Raw genomic sequence first — 17,858 nt, 5'->3', positions numbered from 1 at the left:
CTGGGGCCGGCCCCATGGCCAAGTGGTTAAATTCGTGCACTCTGCTTCAGTGGCCCAGGGTTTCACCAGTTCGGATCCTGGGCACAGACCTAGCACCGCTCATCAAGCCACGCTGAGGTGGCATCCCACATAGCAGAACCAGAAGGACCTACAACTAGAATCTACAACTGTGTACTTGGGGTCTCTGGGGAGAAGAAGGAGGGAAAAAAAACAAAAAGATTGGTAACGGATGTTAGCTCAGATGCCGATCTTAAAAAAAAAAAATTTATTTCCTGAGAAATGCTGGGAAGGAATTCCCACACGGAAACACCAGTCTAGGTCCTGGCCCCAGCTCCCACAGCATCATTCTAGGAGGACAGTGAGGTCTAGTGGCCAAACCATGTAAGCTGGAGTTATGCAGACCCTAAAAATCCTTGAACAACGCTCAATCTGTCCCCTCATCTATAGAGTGAAGATACTATCACCAACCTCCACATCTGTGGGGAGAAGTAAACAATGCAATAAATGTTTAAGTGCCAGACCAACTTACCATATAGATGTTTTAAGAACTAATAACTTCCTTTAGAGTTGGCTACAGCAGGCTCTCTGGGTCTTTGGCCTATAAAGAAAGATATCCAACCTCTTTGAAAGAGGCAATAAGAGCAGCAGGTTTAGAATCAAAACTGGGTTCAGAGCATAGCTCTGACACTTATTTTAGGTGTCTTACACTCTCTGATCTCAGGTTACATCTGCAAAATGAGAACACTGAGTTATAAGGTAAAAATAATTAAGAACCTAACACTACCTGGCAGAGAGAGCTGGTGTTCTGTCCCTCTCCCCTCCCATTCCTATAGTCAACGGTGACACTGAGGCAAAGGAAGGCCACCAACAGTTTTCAATGCACGGTCAGCATAGAAAATGACCCAATGAAGGCCACAGAGGGAAAGAAAAATCTGCTTTGGAATTAGTCCTACTTTAAGAAAGTTCAAGGAAAAAATGTTGGATTTTGCCAATTCCAACAATTAGAAAATAACTATGGACTACAGAGAAAGCTTTAGTTATTCATATCCTTTAAACATCAATTTGGGAAATATTTGCCAAACCCTGTGGAAGACATCAAATAGATTCAGACACGCCCCTGACCTCGAGCAGCCCACATTCTAGAAATAGGAGGCTGGTTGTGGTGCACGAGGATAACAGGGACACCACAGCAGGAGAGATTCCTTCCAACCAGGGGAGCCAGGCCTTGCAAAGGAGCAGCCAGGTTTCACGAGCATTCATGCATAAGGGCACTCCAGGCAGAAGGGATGGCCTGAAATCAGGGGTAATATCACACAGCATATTGGAGCCATCCACTTGCCAGAGTTGGAGACAAGGTTATGAAGGGCCTTCAAAGCCAGACCGAAGACAGATAAAAACTATAGACTATTGGTGGTGAGCACGATGTAGTCTATACAGAAACTGATATATGATAATGTACACCTGAAATCACACAATGTTATAAACCAAAAAAAGAAAAAAGAAAGCCAAAGCAAGAAATTGGACTTTATCCTGAAAGTAATAACGGGCAGTCCATTTGGGGTCCCCAGAACGTTTTCACAAGATTTTCACACTTACACAAGATTTTCATATGTATCACAAACATCTGTTGTAAAAAGGGACACCACCATTATCATTCTCTTTATTCTTCTCCTGAGGCAGTCCTCCAAAATCCCCACTGGCTCTCAACATAGGATCCTCTGAACCTTTGGAAGGGCCTCAGCCTAAAGTCCCTACAAGGTCTTCACAGAAGAGCCCCTGGAGATCCCCCCCCCCCCCCCATTTTATATTCGGAGGAACTAAGGTCCAAGAAGCACAGGAGGTGTCAGAACTAGAGCCAGGCAAAACCCCTCCCACACACCCTTCCCTCGGGGAAGAAAGGCCCAGGATACCACAGATATCTGTGGACCCCTACCCAAACTGCCCATGGTCTCCCCCAAGGAGGGTTACCTTGTGATAGAGGCACAGAGAGGCCTTTGGTCAAGTCTCTCTTCTCACCCCACAGGGCTCTGCCTTCTCTGCTCTCTTCCCCCTAAGACCCGTGGAGCAGGTATAGGAGAGCACCAGACACAGGGCGAGCAGGCCTGGCTGTACCCTTCATAATGCAACACGTCACCCCCTTTCTGGACCTCAGTGCAGTTCAGTTTCCTTTAGGAATCTATAAAATGGAGATTGGCTTAGACCACTGGTTCACAAACTTTTAACAGAGAAAACTTTTAAAAAAAACCCCAAAGCTTACAAGGGAGCTCAATACATAAATAAAAGCACAGTTGTACTGGTTGAATTATGGGTGGGGGGGCCTCATATCCTTACCCGCACACCGAGGCAGCCCCCAGAGTACCTTCTGTCAACCCCTGGGGCTCTGTGGAGTAAGTCTGAAAAACACTGGTCCAGCAATTCCCCAGGGTTCTTTCCTACTTTAGGATGTTCAGCTTCAATGCTCAAGTGAAATAGTATGGCGGGCTCAGAACCTGTGTCTCCACTGAGAAAGGCCCCAGAAGCTTCTGCTGTCTGTCACATTCAGGCCAGGAAGAGTCAAGACCTACTCCCAACCCATGAGGCTGTGTCTAAGCCCTAATGTTTCCCTTGTCCTACAAACTCTTGAGGCCCATTCCCAGTCCCACCTCCTCAAGACTCTGGAACAACAAACACCATCTTTCGCCTGGAGAAATAATCCTGCTTGTCCCTGAAATTCCACCATTAGGAATTCATCCTTTTGGATGAAGTGCTTGCCAGTTTCCCAAAAGGTGCATTCATCCCACACAGTTCTGGCTGAAGAGGTCATGAGGTCCATTCCTCCTCCTGAGAAGGAGAGGAATTACATCTTGGGCACTCGAGGTAGGCACAGTGACTGCAGGAGAAGGTGACAAACCTCACCCTCACTGCCACCTCCCCTGGATCCCTACACACAGCCATCATCACCCTCCCACCCCCTGGCCACCTTTAAGCATGAAGCACTCAGAGAAAAGTTCCACTGGGTTCTTGCCTGGCCCAACTGGCCCAGCCTCCTCTTCCAGCCTTAGGAGCCTCGGACCTTCAGCCTTCACAAGTTACTTAGCTCCTCTGTGCTGACAAAAACATGGAATCCAGAGATGCCAGGAGGCAGAAAGAGGCCTCCCCTTTCCCAGAGTGCAGCTGATGAAGGCTAGAGGCAGCCAGCAGGACGCACAAAAAGCCTCCCCCACTCAGTCCTCCTCCATGCCCTCCTCCAGCCACTTCAAATACTGCACATCTCCTTGGTCCATGAGAAGACTGAAGATCTCTGGGATTTCAAAAGGATGCACCAACCTTTAGAAAGAAAGCAGAGCCCTGTGAGTGACTATGATTAGAATCAGCCCATGCAATAAAACCTGACTGGCCCGCCTCACTCAAGGCCCTCTGCAACGTGCTGCAGCCCCCTGTCCAGGACCGTGGCCCACCACTCCTGAGCCTACGCTTCCCACCTGTCAGCAAGCAGTGAGTTGGACCAGACGGCTTTAGAGTCTCACAGACATGGGTTCAAATTCTGAGTATGCCCCTTACTAGCTATGTAACCATGCACAAATCGCTTAATTTCTCTAAAGGCCCTACAAAAGAAGAGTTAAAAATAGCACCTACATGGCTGGACTGCTGAGAATTAAATGAGACGAGGTCTAGAGAGTGCTGATCTGGTACACTGACTGGTACTGTATGCATGCATTAAGCGTTAGCTACTGTCTTTATTACCATCCCACACTCGTCACTGTGCCTTCCCCAAACAACGCCCCGCCTCAATACCTCTGCATTTTCTTCCCCTCCTACAAAGTTCTCTCTGCTCCTGTTGATCAATCAAAAGCCTCTCTATTCCTCAAGGCCCAACTCAACCACTGACCTTTTCCAAGGGATCTTCCTTGACCAGCCAAACCAAAAGGAATCTCTCCCTTCTCCCCACTCTTTCACCCAGCCCTGAGCACACAATGCAAGTTCTCTTCACTTTCCAGACTGAAGTAACATGGGGCCTTGGGCCTCAGTTTCCCATCTGTCAAGTGGGGGTAATAATCATCCTCTTCTTTTTTGCTGAGTGTGGCACTGTAAAATGCTCATGAGACAGCATGCTTAATAAATCACAACATATGTATAGGTGCTTAAAGATTTGGAGTCAGGTGGGTAATTTCATCCAGTGCCCAAGGATAATGAATTTTCTTAACTTATTCCATGGACACTTAGACCAGTATATATATTTTTATAAACAGACAGATGAGTTCAGTGCATGTCTGAATACTGTATTCAGACATATAGAATAAGACATTTTTAACACTTTAGTAGTAAGAGCTGACACTGATACAGCACTTCAAGTTTACATTTCACATAGATTCATTCCAAAATGCATAACAACCCAAGGTACTAGTATGATCCCATTTTATAGACGGGGGAACTGAGGCACAGAAAGTCTAAGTAATTTGCATGCAATTATGCTACAACTGGCAAATGGAGGAGCCAGAACGTGACTCTGGCAATCAAGATTTGGGGTTCACCCTTTTAACCCTGAAGCTGTCCCTCACCAGTTAAGCTGTCATTTCTCAACAGTGCTGGTTCTACTAAGGGTGCCTTATTCCCACACCTCTGAGGGCCTTCTGTACTGCTAGACTTGAGAGCTGGCTATCGCCATATATTCACAGAACCCTGAGTCCCTAAGAAGTGAAGAGGAAAAGGGTTTTTATCAGCAGATAGGTGCCTTGCATCCCTGGTTGCACATGCGAGTCAATCTGGGTGCTTTTGAAGAACACCATACTCATCCCCATTCCAGATGAATTAAGTTGGAATCTGAGCGATGGGGCCTAAACTGGTAATTTGAAAAATGTCTCCAAGTGACTACAGTAACCAGCATCAAGAACCACTAGTTTAGACCAGTGCTTCTCAAGTTTTTAATGTGCATAGGAATCATCTGGAGATCTTGTTAAACTGTAGTCTGATTCGGTAGGTTTGGGGTGAGCATGAGATTCTGCAGTTCTAGCAAGCTTCTAGGTGATGCCAATTATTCCAAAAAGCACACTTTGCATGATTAGGATATAGACCAGTGGGTCTCAAGGTGGGGTCCACTGACCCCTAGGGAACTCCAAGACTCTTTCAGGAAGTCCATGAGGCCAAAACTATTGTCACAATAATAGTAACTTTTAATTTATCTTTTCACTATGTTGACATTTGCACTGATGGTGCAAAAGCTATGATGGGTGAAACTGCTGGCACCTTAGCATGCTCAAGACAACGGCACCAAACTGTACTACCGATCACTGTATTCTCCCCCATCACCCACTTGCATTTTAAAAAAGTCAAATTTGGGGCTGGCCCCACGGCGCAGCAGTTAAATGCACACGTTCCGCTTCGGTGGCCTAGGGTTCGCCGGTTCGGATCCCGGGTGCGGACAAGGCACCACTTGGCATGCCATTCTTTGGCAGGCGTCCCACATATAAAATAGAGGAAGATGGGCACAGATGTTAGCTCAGGGCCAGTCTTCCTCAGCAAAAAGAGGACAATCGGCAGCAGATGTTAGCTCAGGGCTAATCGTCCTCAAAAAAAAATAAAGTTAAAAAAAAAAAATTTTTAAGTCAAATTCACTTAAGAACATCCATAATCAAGTGGTAAAAGTTACTAATTTTATTAAATTTCGACCCTTGAGTATGTCTTTTTAACGTTCTATGTAACAAAATGGGAAGCACAAATACAGCACTTCTGCTATATACGTGAGCTCAATGTTGTCTTAAACTTGTCTGATTGTGTGAGTCACAAGCTAAACGAGACTTGAGCACCATTTTACTTTCAAGCCTGAGCAACCATCATTTATCTGTCACTTTTGCAAATTATGGTTACTCAGGTTTGAGCATTAGGGTAGACATTTCTCACCTATGAACAAAGTAGGCCCACCATTCAAAGGAAAATTTACATCATTTCCTGTCAATGAAACAAGTCATGTTTTCAAGCAAAAATTAGAAGTTGGGAAAGCTTGAATTTATCTCCAGAGCTTAAAAGTGTCCCAATACTTAAAGATGCTTCTGAGGAGATCCAGCTTTCTTACTAAGCCAGATTTTGCAAAAATGTAAAATGATGCCATTCTTCTCACTTTTTTGTTTTTTGGAAAATATGGTTACTTTCCATAAAAATGCATTATTTATGTTAACATATAACTGCATATATTACAGTTATACATGTTAATATATAGTATGTTATCTATATTATGTTAATATATATTATGTTCACATATTATGTTACTATATAGCTGTATTACTATTATTTTAAATGAACTAAAAGTATTTTTTTAATTTCTGTTTTAATTTCTAATTAGTAACCACTGATGTAACCCACATAAACAAAGCTCTTTTGGGTCCTCAATAATTTTGAAAAGTATAAAGGGATCCTAAGACCAAAATTTTGAGAACTACTCGTTTAAACTAACTCATTCTAGCCTCTCATTTTATAGATGGAGAATCTGAGAGACAGGGACACGGTCATATGGGAGGCTGGTGACTACGCTCTAAGTCTCCTGCTTTTCATGCTCATTCACTTAGTCCCCAGCATGTCCCTGGCTGAGAAGAGATGTAAGCATTACCTGATGTAGCTGGACAGCATGTGTACCTTGGAAGTCTTTGTCTTTATCAACTGTAAAACGAAAAAAAAAAAAATCACTGCCTTAGGGCCTCAGCTTTGCAGCTGCTCATTCATCTGGCCATTCAGGAGACAGCATTCCTCCCAGGTCACCAGGCCCTGTCACTGGCTCACAAATGAACCTTGGGCATCTTATGTGGGGCAAGAACCTCAATCAGTTGATCTTTGCTAATTTGTAACTGAAACCTAGGAATAAGGACTTGGTCTCACTCTTCCCCTATCAAGGCCCCATACCCCCATCCTCACTCACCAACAGGATCTGAGTGGCTTCTTCTATTTCTCCATTCCAAAAGTACCTGAAGAAGAGAACAAAACCAAATTATCATGCTCACAAGATGGCCCCAGTGAAACGTCAAATCTGCCCCAACTAGGTGACTTACTAAGATGGAAACTTTAAAATCTTTCCGAGCCCATATAAAAAAGTCAAGAGTTGGTGAAGGCCCCACAGGTCACCTAGTCCAACCATTCTAATGCACGCTTCTAGCATCTGCCTGAACATTCCTGGAGGTGAGAGGCTCACCATCTCTTGAAGAAGTCCATCTACCTTTAAGGTTTTCACATGTGACGGTTTTTCTTCTAGTGTGCCAACATCGACCTCCCAGTTGTTTTCCCCAACTTCCACATGAAGCACCACCTCAGGACAGCCCTGCAGAAACGCCTATGTTTTCTCTCCTGCAAACTGGGCACCTCCAGCTCTTTCAATGCACATCCTATACTCATGGCCTCCAGGTCCCTCCTCATCCTTTGGACTGGTGCCACTTTTATCACTGACTCTCAAAGTTGAGTGCCCGCAAATGGATAATAAAAAAAGCACAGGAGACTTCATGAAGAAGTGAGCCTTATGAGATATGGAAACAGGTCCAAAAATTAGGTCCAAAAATTAAAAACAAAGTCAGTGATGATGTTTAGAAAAGAGTATAAGAACAGTACAGCATCATGGGAATGGAAAGAAATTTGGCTTAAGAATATACACATTGACCCAGGGCAAGTCTAAGACGACTGAGGCCATTGGCCCAGTCTCACAGAGCTGTGGTAAAAGGATCAATTACAAGGAAGGGTGGACACATGAAGGGACTGCTGGGCTGAAATCCTATTCTAGTTCCCAAGTACTGGTTCTCAGATTGGCTGTATGTGAATCACCTATACAACTTTTTGAAAATTCAGAGATCTCACTCTCAGTGAGATCTCGCATGGAGCTTAGGAATCTAAAGCACAGCCAAACTTGGGAGCCATAGCTATGGATAATGTGAGCCACCGAAGGAATGACACCACTTAGGGGGAGGGGGGCACGCTTTCATTATACAGCACTTTCGTGTTTTGACTTTTGGAGTAGACATTATTTCTCTCTCTCTTGTTTTTTTCCCGAGGGGAGGAAGAAGATGAGAAACAGGCTGATGAGAGAGATTAAGACATAAGATAAACCTGCCCAGAAGGTACTGGGATGCTGAAACATTGTGATCAGGGGAGTGGTGCAGACCAGCCTTAACTAAAGTGAAGATGTCAATGAAATGAAAGGCAGACAATCCACAGAAACAGCCTGTAACATATGCTAAACTCTCAAATTTTTCCACAGAATCCAAAAGCAATGGAAATTATTTTCTTTGATATCCCTAGTTGGCCTTCTCAGGGATAGACTAGCCAGTCTGACTTACTTGCTAACAGTAAGCTAACTGATTTAAACAAAGAATGTACCAACAAGATTCACTCTTCCTAAAGTGTAGGGTTTTTTCTCTCTTCTCTATACATCACCTATTTTTGATTTTGTTGGATGACATAAACCCACCGGTTGATTTCCTTTGAATACAAATCAACAGTGAACTGATGATTAATTATATGCCTTTGAGTTGTTCTCTGACAATTCCCCCTTAGTTCAGTGCTCTTTCCACCAGCCAGGACCTGAACTAGCACTCCCACCCCACTCCACGCACCATAGCAAAACTCACAGTGAGGATGCTTTGGGTAAGATGTTCACAGAGGCAGCCAGCTTCTTATCCAGTATAGCCCTAAAGCAAAGAGAGAGTGACAGTCACTGGGGCAAGTGTTCAGGATCTTAAAGAAGGGGCAGGGGACAGGAGCTCCTAGGAATTATCCAGGAAACCTGAGTTTAAGTAGATAATCATTTAGAATGCCCTCTCCCCTCAAACTAACACATTCCATAACCACCATACACAGAGCCTCTGAAGACAGAGCTGTTCTAAGTCCTTCCCTGGGTGGGGAGAGAAGTAGGGAAGCAGCTTTGAGAAGGCAGTTTTAAGGACAGGCCCAGTCTGCTTGAGGAACAGGAATTAACACTGGACAGAAACAAGAAGAGCTGGATTCCATTCCTGGCCCTTTAGTAGGATGGCTGTGTGACCTATGCAAGTGTTCTCTTTCCTTCCAGGAATAAGTATGTGAGCACCTATCCAGGATAGGCATGTCCCTCTCACTCAACCCGATTCTCCTGCTGTACAATGAGAGGAGTGCGTCAGTCAGTCTTTTCACCGCCGAGAACTCGTTTTATTATGCCACCTTCTCCTGCTTTTATCTCTCAGACATGCGTCAGGCTGACACTCAGTGCTCAAGATCTGTAGATACCTGTGTGACCACATAGAACTGATACAACTACAAGTAAAAGCAAAAAAAGCATTATATCCTGTGTTTGTCTTTGGCAAATATAGGCTCTTTTCACCTTTTATTTTTGTAAAGCTTTCTAGCATAGCCCTAAGAGCACAATCATCAGCTTTGCAGATCTCTAAGTTGTTTTTTTGACAGACCACAAGTTGGAATTACTGATCTGATAGTCTCTGATCCCTATGCAAAGCCCTGGTGAACACAATAAAATGTGCTTAAACTAGTACAGGTGTCACAGAACCAGGAGCATCACCAAGTCATTGATGCAAAGAAATGTTTCCAAGCATCAAAACCTCAAGCCCTCAGCATCAGGCAGACTCTGACAAAGCTTTCTCAGGTCTTAGGCAGCCAAGGGAACCCGGTCTCTGTTCTCTGAAGTGCTTGCACCCTGCCAAATAAACACATCTGAGCCCTGCTCACTGATCCCTCCTTTCCTCAGCTGCTGCCAAGAGAACTGACCTACTTTCTCTTCCCTTGAGTTCCAGGTTGCACAATGCTCTATTTAAGGCTCCACATTAATGGGGCATTACCACCACCCTCATTCCCTTGGAAAGTTCCAGGAGCTAAATAAATCCCTGGCCATAAGGAGAAGCACATGGCACAAATCTGTTAAGCAACTGCTGCAAGTCTTGATCACTCAATCATCCGCTGAGGAATTACATTTTATTGGTTCTGAAGGTGGCATGCAAACACAGACAGCCAGTTCAACCTCTAGAAAAAATAACCCATTGCCTCCCAGGCCCTTTGCAATCTCTTTGCGAGTGTAAACTGGTCATGGCAACCTGTCCTTGGGCAGAAGACTGTAGAACTGTGGTGGACTGTGTTATTCAAAAAGCCCCTATGGCCAAAGAAAAAGAGAGAGACAGGAAGAGAGGGAGCAAGAGCAAGAGAGAACACACAAGCTGACAGATAAAAGACACACACACTCAAGGCCAGCAGCTCAGGCCCTCATGCTCCTCTGAGGAAAGCAGAGGATAGATGTGTAGTGCTGCTAGGGCCTCTAGAAATCGCAAGGTTCACAGACTAGGGGCTCACAGACCGGGTACACGGTTTGGCTCTCAGGGCATTTAAAAAAATCTTGACTTTGTTACCAATACTTACTATCAGGATATTTCACATTCAAAAAATACAGATTATCTAGCCTCTCACCAAAAAATAAGTCTTATAACATGGGACCTGCAGTCCTACAAGGCCACATTTAGCTAGAGCTGAGCAGTGCTATAGGCATGACACATGCTTCTCAGGTCAACACAGTTTCCATTGCTCTTTCCCCACAACACCTAGAAAGAGTAAGGGTTGCTATCTACCACCAGCCTTCACCATTACACCCCTGCCCACTTGACTCATTTAAGTTACCTGCCTATAGCTATTTGTGTTTGTGACTATGGCCTAATCCCATTCCCCCTCTCCACATATAAGATTGAAGCCCAGAGAAAAAAGACTTGTCTAAGGTCATATGTGGTGTTGGCATCCAAGAGAACACTAGAATCCAGGTCTCACGATTCAAGATTCAGGATTTTCAGCCTGGCCCCAAGAGATTTTTCTAATTTAGAATGTGTCTGTCAATGAAGAGAGCTAAGAACATGGTCAGGCACCAGAACTGAACTGAACCAGAATGGAGAAGCAGCAGACGAAACTCTAAAGAACACTAAACTGGAGCTGAAAGACCTGGTCCCAGCACCAGTTCTGTAGCTAAACCTGGGGTGCCTGCCAGCTAACACCTGTGGGGCCTTCCTCACCACATAGCCAGTTACTCTCCTACAAATCCTGGGAACTAAACCTGTTTGCCTCTCTTCTATTGGAATCATTAATAAAAAATACTGGACAGAACAGGCTGAGGTGAGAGCTCCACAGCCACACCACTAAAGACTCCACTTTAGATTTCCAGTTCAGCTTGGCGGACTGAACACACACTACAGTCTCTCCTTTTACACCAAACCCTAGAAACGACAGAAAATATTTATTAATTAACCATGCCAGAACACAGTAGGAGAAAGCTTTATATATCAGCAACTATGAGGAAGCCCCAAAGAATAAAAGGCAGCCCTGAGACAGGCATGGGCACGTGCAAGGGGACCACCACAGAAGATGTGAGCAACAGTCTGTATCTGGAGGGGGTGGGCACCAGAGCAGGCAAGAAATGGGAGGCAACCATCAAAGTAAATAGGTGGAATGCCACAGCTGGAGCAGGAGGACCCCCTAAATCTGTCATGGCCGAGGCAACAGTAATGGGGTGTTTGTCTCTAGGCAGAAGCTGTGAGAGTGGGAACTCTGGGTGAAAAGGCAAAACAGTGTCCTAGTGGCTGGTGACAGCCAAGGACAAAAGGGAGAATTCACGCCCAGAAGACCAGTTACTAGGCTACCCCAGCCAGTAGACTGTCCCCACAACCCACCCTCACACTGAAAACAGTGCTGCCTGACACCAATTCCTTGCAGCTGTTCCTGTAGCTCCCCACAAGCACAACTAAAAAGATGAGAGAGGTTACAATTAAGAATCACCAAGTATTTGAGGAAAGTCAATACCAAGAGAGACAAAAACTCAACAAACCAAAGAATTTAGATAAGATGAAAAACAGTTAATAAAACACTCAAAACCAAGATTTTAAAATAAGTATAATTACCTATACTTGAAAGTTGCTAGAAGAGTAGATCTTAAAAGTTCTCATGACAAAAAAAGGTAACTGAGGTGATGGATGTGTTAACTAATCCTATTTGGGTAATGATTTCACAATATGTATGTATATAAAATCATCGTGTTGCACACCTTAAACTTACACAATGTTATATGTCAACTATATTTCAATAAAGCTGGAAAAAAATAAAATTAAAATAATTAATATCCACAGAAAGATAATGCAAGGTAATTGCATCCACAAAATAAGATCAGATAATTATGAAACAAAAGCATTTGGTTGTTAAAAAAACAATTAGAAATCTTAAAAAGGAAAACTACAATCATTTAAACAAAAAACTCAATATAAGGGCTGAATAGCAAAATAGACACAGCTGAAAAACAAATAAGAGAGAAGACTGGGCACAGAAATTCTCCCAGTATGCAGAATAAGGGAACAGAAAAATAAAGTTCAGTCATAAGAACAAATTCAACATCAACCTAAAAGGAGTTCGAGGAAAAGGACACAGAAAGAATAGAGAGAATATTTAACAAATTAATAGTTGAACATTGAGACAGAGAAAATCCTAAAAACTATCAGAGAGAAAAAGCATTACCTACAAAGGAGTGAGACCCCAATAAACACCAGGCTTCTCATCAGCAACCATGGATGCAAGAAGACAACAGAGACCTCTCTCCAAGCTCATGCTGATCCATTTACCTGTACCGGCCTTTCAACTGGTTAGAATACAGGCGTTTCCTCCCAATACCCAGCCTCACAGATGTCAGTTGAAGTTGTTCTCTGACAGGACCCAGAGTGGCTAATCCAGGGGTCCAGACAATTCAGCAGGGACCCTGGATATACCAGAAGCATCAGAAGGGATTTCAATTCCTAGCTGCTAAATACTATAGTCATATTTCTGAAGTAATCATAGGTTCTTTTAGATAAGAGCTATTCTCCAAAGGTAATATATTAATGAGGGAAAAATAGACACTCTGCTTGGGAGCAGAAAAGACAGAATTAAATGAAAGTTAACCGGTGACCAACGATTTGGAGGCTGTATGCCCACAAAGATCAGATTCAACATCTTAAAACACTTTAACTTTGTCTATCATCAAACTTCAAGAATGCTGAGTTGAGGAGCAAGACGAAAGGGGGCAAGGAGCCATATCCAATACCCTCCAGCCCCACTAACCCTCTTCAAAGCTACAGCTCTAAAGAGGAGGGAAGGGGGGAAATTCAGATACAACACACATTTACTGAGCATCTACTACATTCAAGTTACTGGGGTAAGGACTGTACGTATTTCATATCATTTAATCTCACAACAATCCTGTGAGGTAGGTGGCATTATCCCATTTTATAATTTTAAAACTAAATTAGTTTAATTAAGCATTAAATTAATTAAGCTTAATTCTTAAACTAATTAAGCATTAAAACCAATTCTTACAAAAGGGAAGCAATTTGCCCAAGGTCACATGGTTAGAAAGTGGCAGGGCCAAGATTAAAACTTGATTACAAGTCCAGTGCTCTTTCTGCCACACCACAGCTGCTTTCAGAAATTTGCCAAATACTTGGAACGGCCTCCTCCTCCTCACTTGTCACAGTGAGTGCCTCCAAGATTGGGCAAAGAGGTTACCTCCAAGGAGAAAGAGAGCTGGGCCAGGAATCAGACTTAAACCCTCAGCCTGCAGGGTTCCACTGTTCTCTTACCTTAACATGTAGGGCGAGCTACCTATCTCCCTGGGCCTCACATCCCTTACATGCCCCCATGCGCCACTCAGCATTTTCACGATCTTCTGGGGGAATCATTCAGCCATGCTCCTTACATCACCCCAAGCAGACAGCTGTGTAGTTCATCACTGGACAGACAGGGTTGTCAGGAGCAAAAGAAGGGCCCAAAAGTGACCCCTCTGGAGCATCCTGAGAGCCCCCCCAAGCCTCGTGAGGCAGCACATAAGCCCCTTCACCATACCTGGCAATATCTCTGGCAATTTGTTCGTTGGGACAGTTGACAAAGACAATGGAGTAAGTGCCGGAGACATAGCTGCCGGTGACAGTTGAATGGAGCTGCAGGCTAAGGGTCTTGAGCATAGGGTATGTGAGGAAAGAAGCTATCAGGATCTACATGATGGGAAAAGAAAAGCACAGGTCAGCAGTGACATGGCCAATTCACTATCTGCCAGCTCAAGCCGACTGGAACCAAGGCTGGGCATCATTTTTTCATCCCTGTTCCCCATCCACAAAATAATTCCTGGGATCTGTACTGAGCTTTAATGCTTAAACAAAGTTTTCATGCCTAGATATTTCATGCCTCTGCATTTTGCAGATGATAAAAAAAACAGAGGCTCAGAAATCTAGAAACTTTCTCAAAATCACATAGCTCTTAATTGGTGAAGCCAGGAGAAGGACTCAAGTCTGGATGTCTTGAAATTCATTCTTATTGTACAAAATTGCTGGATAGACGTAACACCAACTGGCATCCACTGAACTGCCATCAACCTATGGAGATTATTATGAATGATAAACTCGGACATCTACTGATATTTCAGGGAGTTAGTTTCACCTTCACTCATTTGTAGATGTGCCAAGTGCTGTGGATAGCCTAGTGGAAAAGGTAGCCTAATTCTAAAGCAATGTGACCTGTGCTACTGTAACTGAGAGCTGGGGGGGACCAAGAGGAAGGCTCTACTTGAGGGAGTAAGAAAAGGCTTCAAAGAGCAGGTACCCCCTCAGTTGGATCTGAAATAGTAAACAGGATTACAAAAGGAGAGGGAGGCACTCTAAGCAAACAATGCATACAAACTCAAGAGATACTTAAGGACAGATGAGATATCTAGTCTGCATGGGTCTTAATCTGTGGGTTAATCAGGAGGAAACGAGGCTGGCTGGAATTGTAAAGAAAAGGGTCAGGCTAAGGAGTCTGAGGTTTACACTCAAGCAACAGGGTACTTTTGGAGGTTTTTAAGTAGGAGAATAATAATATGGTCAAGCTGAGCAGAGTAATGGCAGGGAGGATGGGGAGTGACCAGAAGACAGTCTACTTCAAAGGCCCTTACAATGATCCAGGAAAAAGACATTAAGATCCTGAGCTAAGAAAATGGCAGTGACAATGTGAGAGGAAAAGACATTCAACATATAATTTGTCTTACTATTTTAATGATAAACATTTAAAATAAGAGGAAGTGAAAAGAACTGGAGAACATCTTCCATTCCAGGGTTCTCTGCTTGGAGGATATAATGGAGCCATTAATAGGGAGGGAGGCAAATAGCAAGGAGTCCCACTGTGACTCAGGCAAGACTGAACAAGAGTGTGCTTCTCCTGCCTCCCAGCCCAGGACGCATGTCTTGCTCAAATAAACCTCTGTCCTCCCACTTCTATGACATTATCGCCTGGGCCCTGGCTCCTACTTCTTGGCAGAGCCTGAGTAGCGTTTTTATGTCTTTAGCTTCAGTTTGACTAGAGGCCTGTCTGGGTTGGGTTTCTCATTCCCTCCCACTACCTCCACCAACACCTACAATTCAACACACTAGTTCTCTGAACTAAACCAATGAAGCTTTTATTGTGCATATTTTTTAATGACAACTCAATCAGACTCTAGGAAAAAACAAAAGCACAAGAGAGTAGGATTTAAATCCTAGTGCCAGTACTGCTAACTGCCTGTGGCCTTCGACAAGTTGCTTCTCCCTTCTGTAAATGTTATCTAGAAATTGGAGATCACGACACTTGTGCTGCCTACCTCAGAGTTGCCATGGGTTCAAACAAGATAGGAAAAACAATTTGTAATCACTAATTCAATAAGGGAAGGGACGGTCCCTTGCTCATCACTGTATCCCCACTGTAACACGGCACACAGCAGTTTCTCAATAAATACTTGTAGACTAGTGAATTAATCCACAAGCAAGATACTTGTTACTGAGACTAAGTAGGTCTCAATAAGTAGGGAAGTAAGTAGGGCTTTTTGGGTCACCCACTGTTAACAGTGCTTTTAGTAGAGAACTGGACATATTGGAACACTGTAAGGTGTCAACTACACGACTCCAAGGTGGCTTCCAGCAAAGACTCTACACAAAAGGAGCAATGGCCTGTCCCCCAAACAAAAAGACCATTCCTAGGGAAGATCTGGGGCATTTCAGACAGCAGGTATCACTGGAAAACAGAGCTAACAGGATTAAATATAAACTCACCTAAAATGTACTGAAACTCTTATATGAACTCATAGTCAAAATACTAAGAGGCAAATGGGCCCTCAGGTAGTATCTAAGACAACCCTTAATTTAACAGGTAAGGTAACTGAAGCAGAACATACAGAAACTCTGTGTCAGAACCAAGACTTGAATCCAAGACTCCTGCCTCCCATTCTAGGCTCCCTGAACTGCAAGGAAAATTGACTAGGAATTGATCTAGTAGGGTCATTTCAGCTTCACTTAATCCAGTGGTTCTCAACTCAGGGCAATTTTGCCCCCCAGGGGACATGTGGCAATATCTGGAGAGAATTTTCACTGTCATGACTGGGGAGGAGATGCCATTGGCATTTAGCGGGGAGAGGCCAGTACTGCTGCTAAACATCCCTCTGTTGTACCATTGATCAAACTGAAATACAGACAGTTGTTTACACATGGTTCCCGCATTGGACATGTGCTCTTCAGTCTCATTTACTTCTGTATTTCCAGCACTTTACAACCCCTGGCATGGAGTATGGACTTGAGAAACATTTGTGGACCATATCAACAAAGTATCGGCATGAAAGTTCAGTTTGGAACCAAGAGTGGACCACAATATGTGAGAAAGCAACATTATATGAATGCAAAATTGATGGAAAATACACACATCACAATATTCCCTAGGAGAGACATTATAATGGGAAAAGATCTACTATAATTTTTTAAAGTTTTTATAACATTTTCATATTTATGTCTTTTACTGTATTTTTCTAATTTTATGTTCTTTTCAAACATTTTACGTATCTTTGGATTATTTCATGTTTCGTTTTGCCTCTTTCCTTTTTTTGTCCTGGAGTATTTGCAGAGCCTTTAGGAGGTTATGGTTGACTTTACAGTCTGTTAGGGAGAAGGGGCCTCAGAAACCACCTAGTGGTTCTATACTTGCCATCCTAGTTTTAAAGAATCCGTGAATACTCTGAAAGTGAATGCAACTTTCGTGTTTATCTATACATTTTCCTTGGGTGCAAATTCAGAACTTTCTCCCAAAAAATTCAAGAAAAATTACAATCCCAAAAAGGTTAAGGGCCACTCATTTGTGCCCATTTTTACAGATGAGGAAAATAAGGGAACAAAATTACCCAAAAAGTGAGCAGCAGAGCTGGGCTAGACCCCTGGGTACCACCACTGGAGACACTCTGTAGTCATTTCCAACTTTAACATTGTAAGATATTTCAGAAATGCAAAAACAAAGCCCCCAGAAAAATACAGAAAAACAAGACCGTAACTGCAATACAAAGAGAAAAGGAATCTAGACGAGAACTCACTAGCAGACACCCCTTCCCCTCTCCGACCACCCTGGCAACGAAACACAGCCCAGTCACTCCTCCTCACAAGGTAACCTTCAGAACCACGCCACAATCTCCAAGACACCGGTGGTGTCTCCAGGGACTTTACCATCCACCCTCTACCTGCCTGCCCCCAGCTCAAAATCCCAGGAGCACTAAAGAGAAACGCGCCTTCTTCCCTCAGTCCTCAGACTAGAGGTTTGGGCTGAGGGGGTTCGTAGCGTCGGAGCGTGGGGCACTCACCAGGAGGCATATAAAGACAGAGGGCCGCGGGTAGCCTGGCAGAGGGCACCGTGAGCCCAGCTTGTCCATGGCGTCGCTGGTAATTGAGCAGCACAGCCCTGGGGATCTACAGCCCCAGGCTGAGCTGCCGACTGGTGGGCGGGCACTGAGGGCCTCAACTGCCCTCTCCCCTCACCACCTGCTGCTGGGCCCTCACCCCACCAGGCCCCAGACAGGCTAGCCGGAAGGAGGCAGTGCACGGGGCGGG

The 17,858-nt window shown here is 44.0% G+C and overlaps 1 protein-coding gene across 1 annotated transcript; it reads right to left on the bottom strand.

The window, feature by feature from the left end:
- Window positions 1-1,504: 1,504 nt before the first annotated feature.
- On the bottom strand, window positions 1,505-17,858 carry CUTAL (cutA divalent cation tolerance like). The gene is made up of 6 exons (XM_005605748.4): window positions 17,612-17,858; window positions 13,834-13,982; window positions 8,580-8,639; window positions 6,887-6,932; window positions 6,581-6,630; window positions 1,505-3,306 (listed from the first exon to the last, which is right to left on the bottom strand). Exons 1-6 carry the CDS (start codon window positions 17,678-17,680, stop codon window positions 3,204-3,206), a joined length of 477 nt encoding a protein of 158 aa, XP_005605805.1. The 5' UTR covers window positions 17,681-17,858; the 3' UTR covers window positions 1,505-3,203.

Source organism: Equus caballus, chromosome 25, assembly GCF_041296265.1.
Source record: "Equus caballus isolate H_3958 breed thoroughbred chromosome 25, TB-T2T, whole genome shotgun sequence".
Lineage (NCBI taxonomy): Eukaryota > Metazoa > Chordata > Mammalia > Perissodactyla > Equidae > Equus > Equus caballus.
This window is presented reverse-complemented; position numbering and strand designations above follow the sequence as displayed.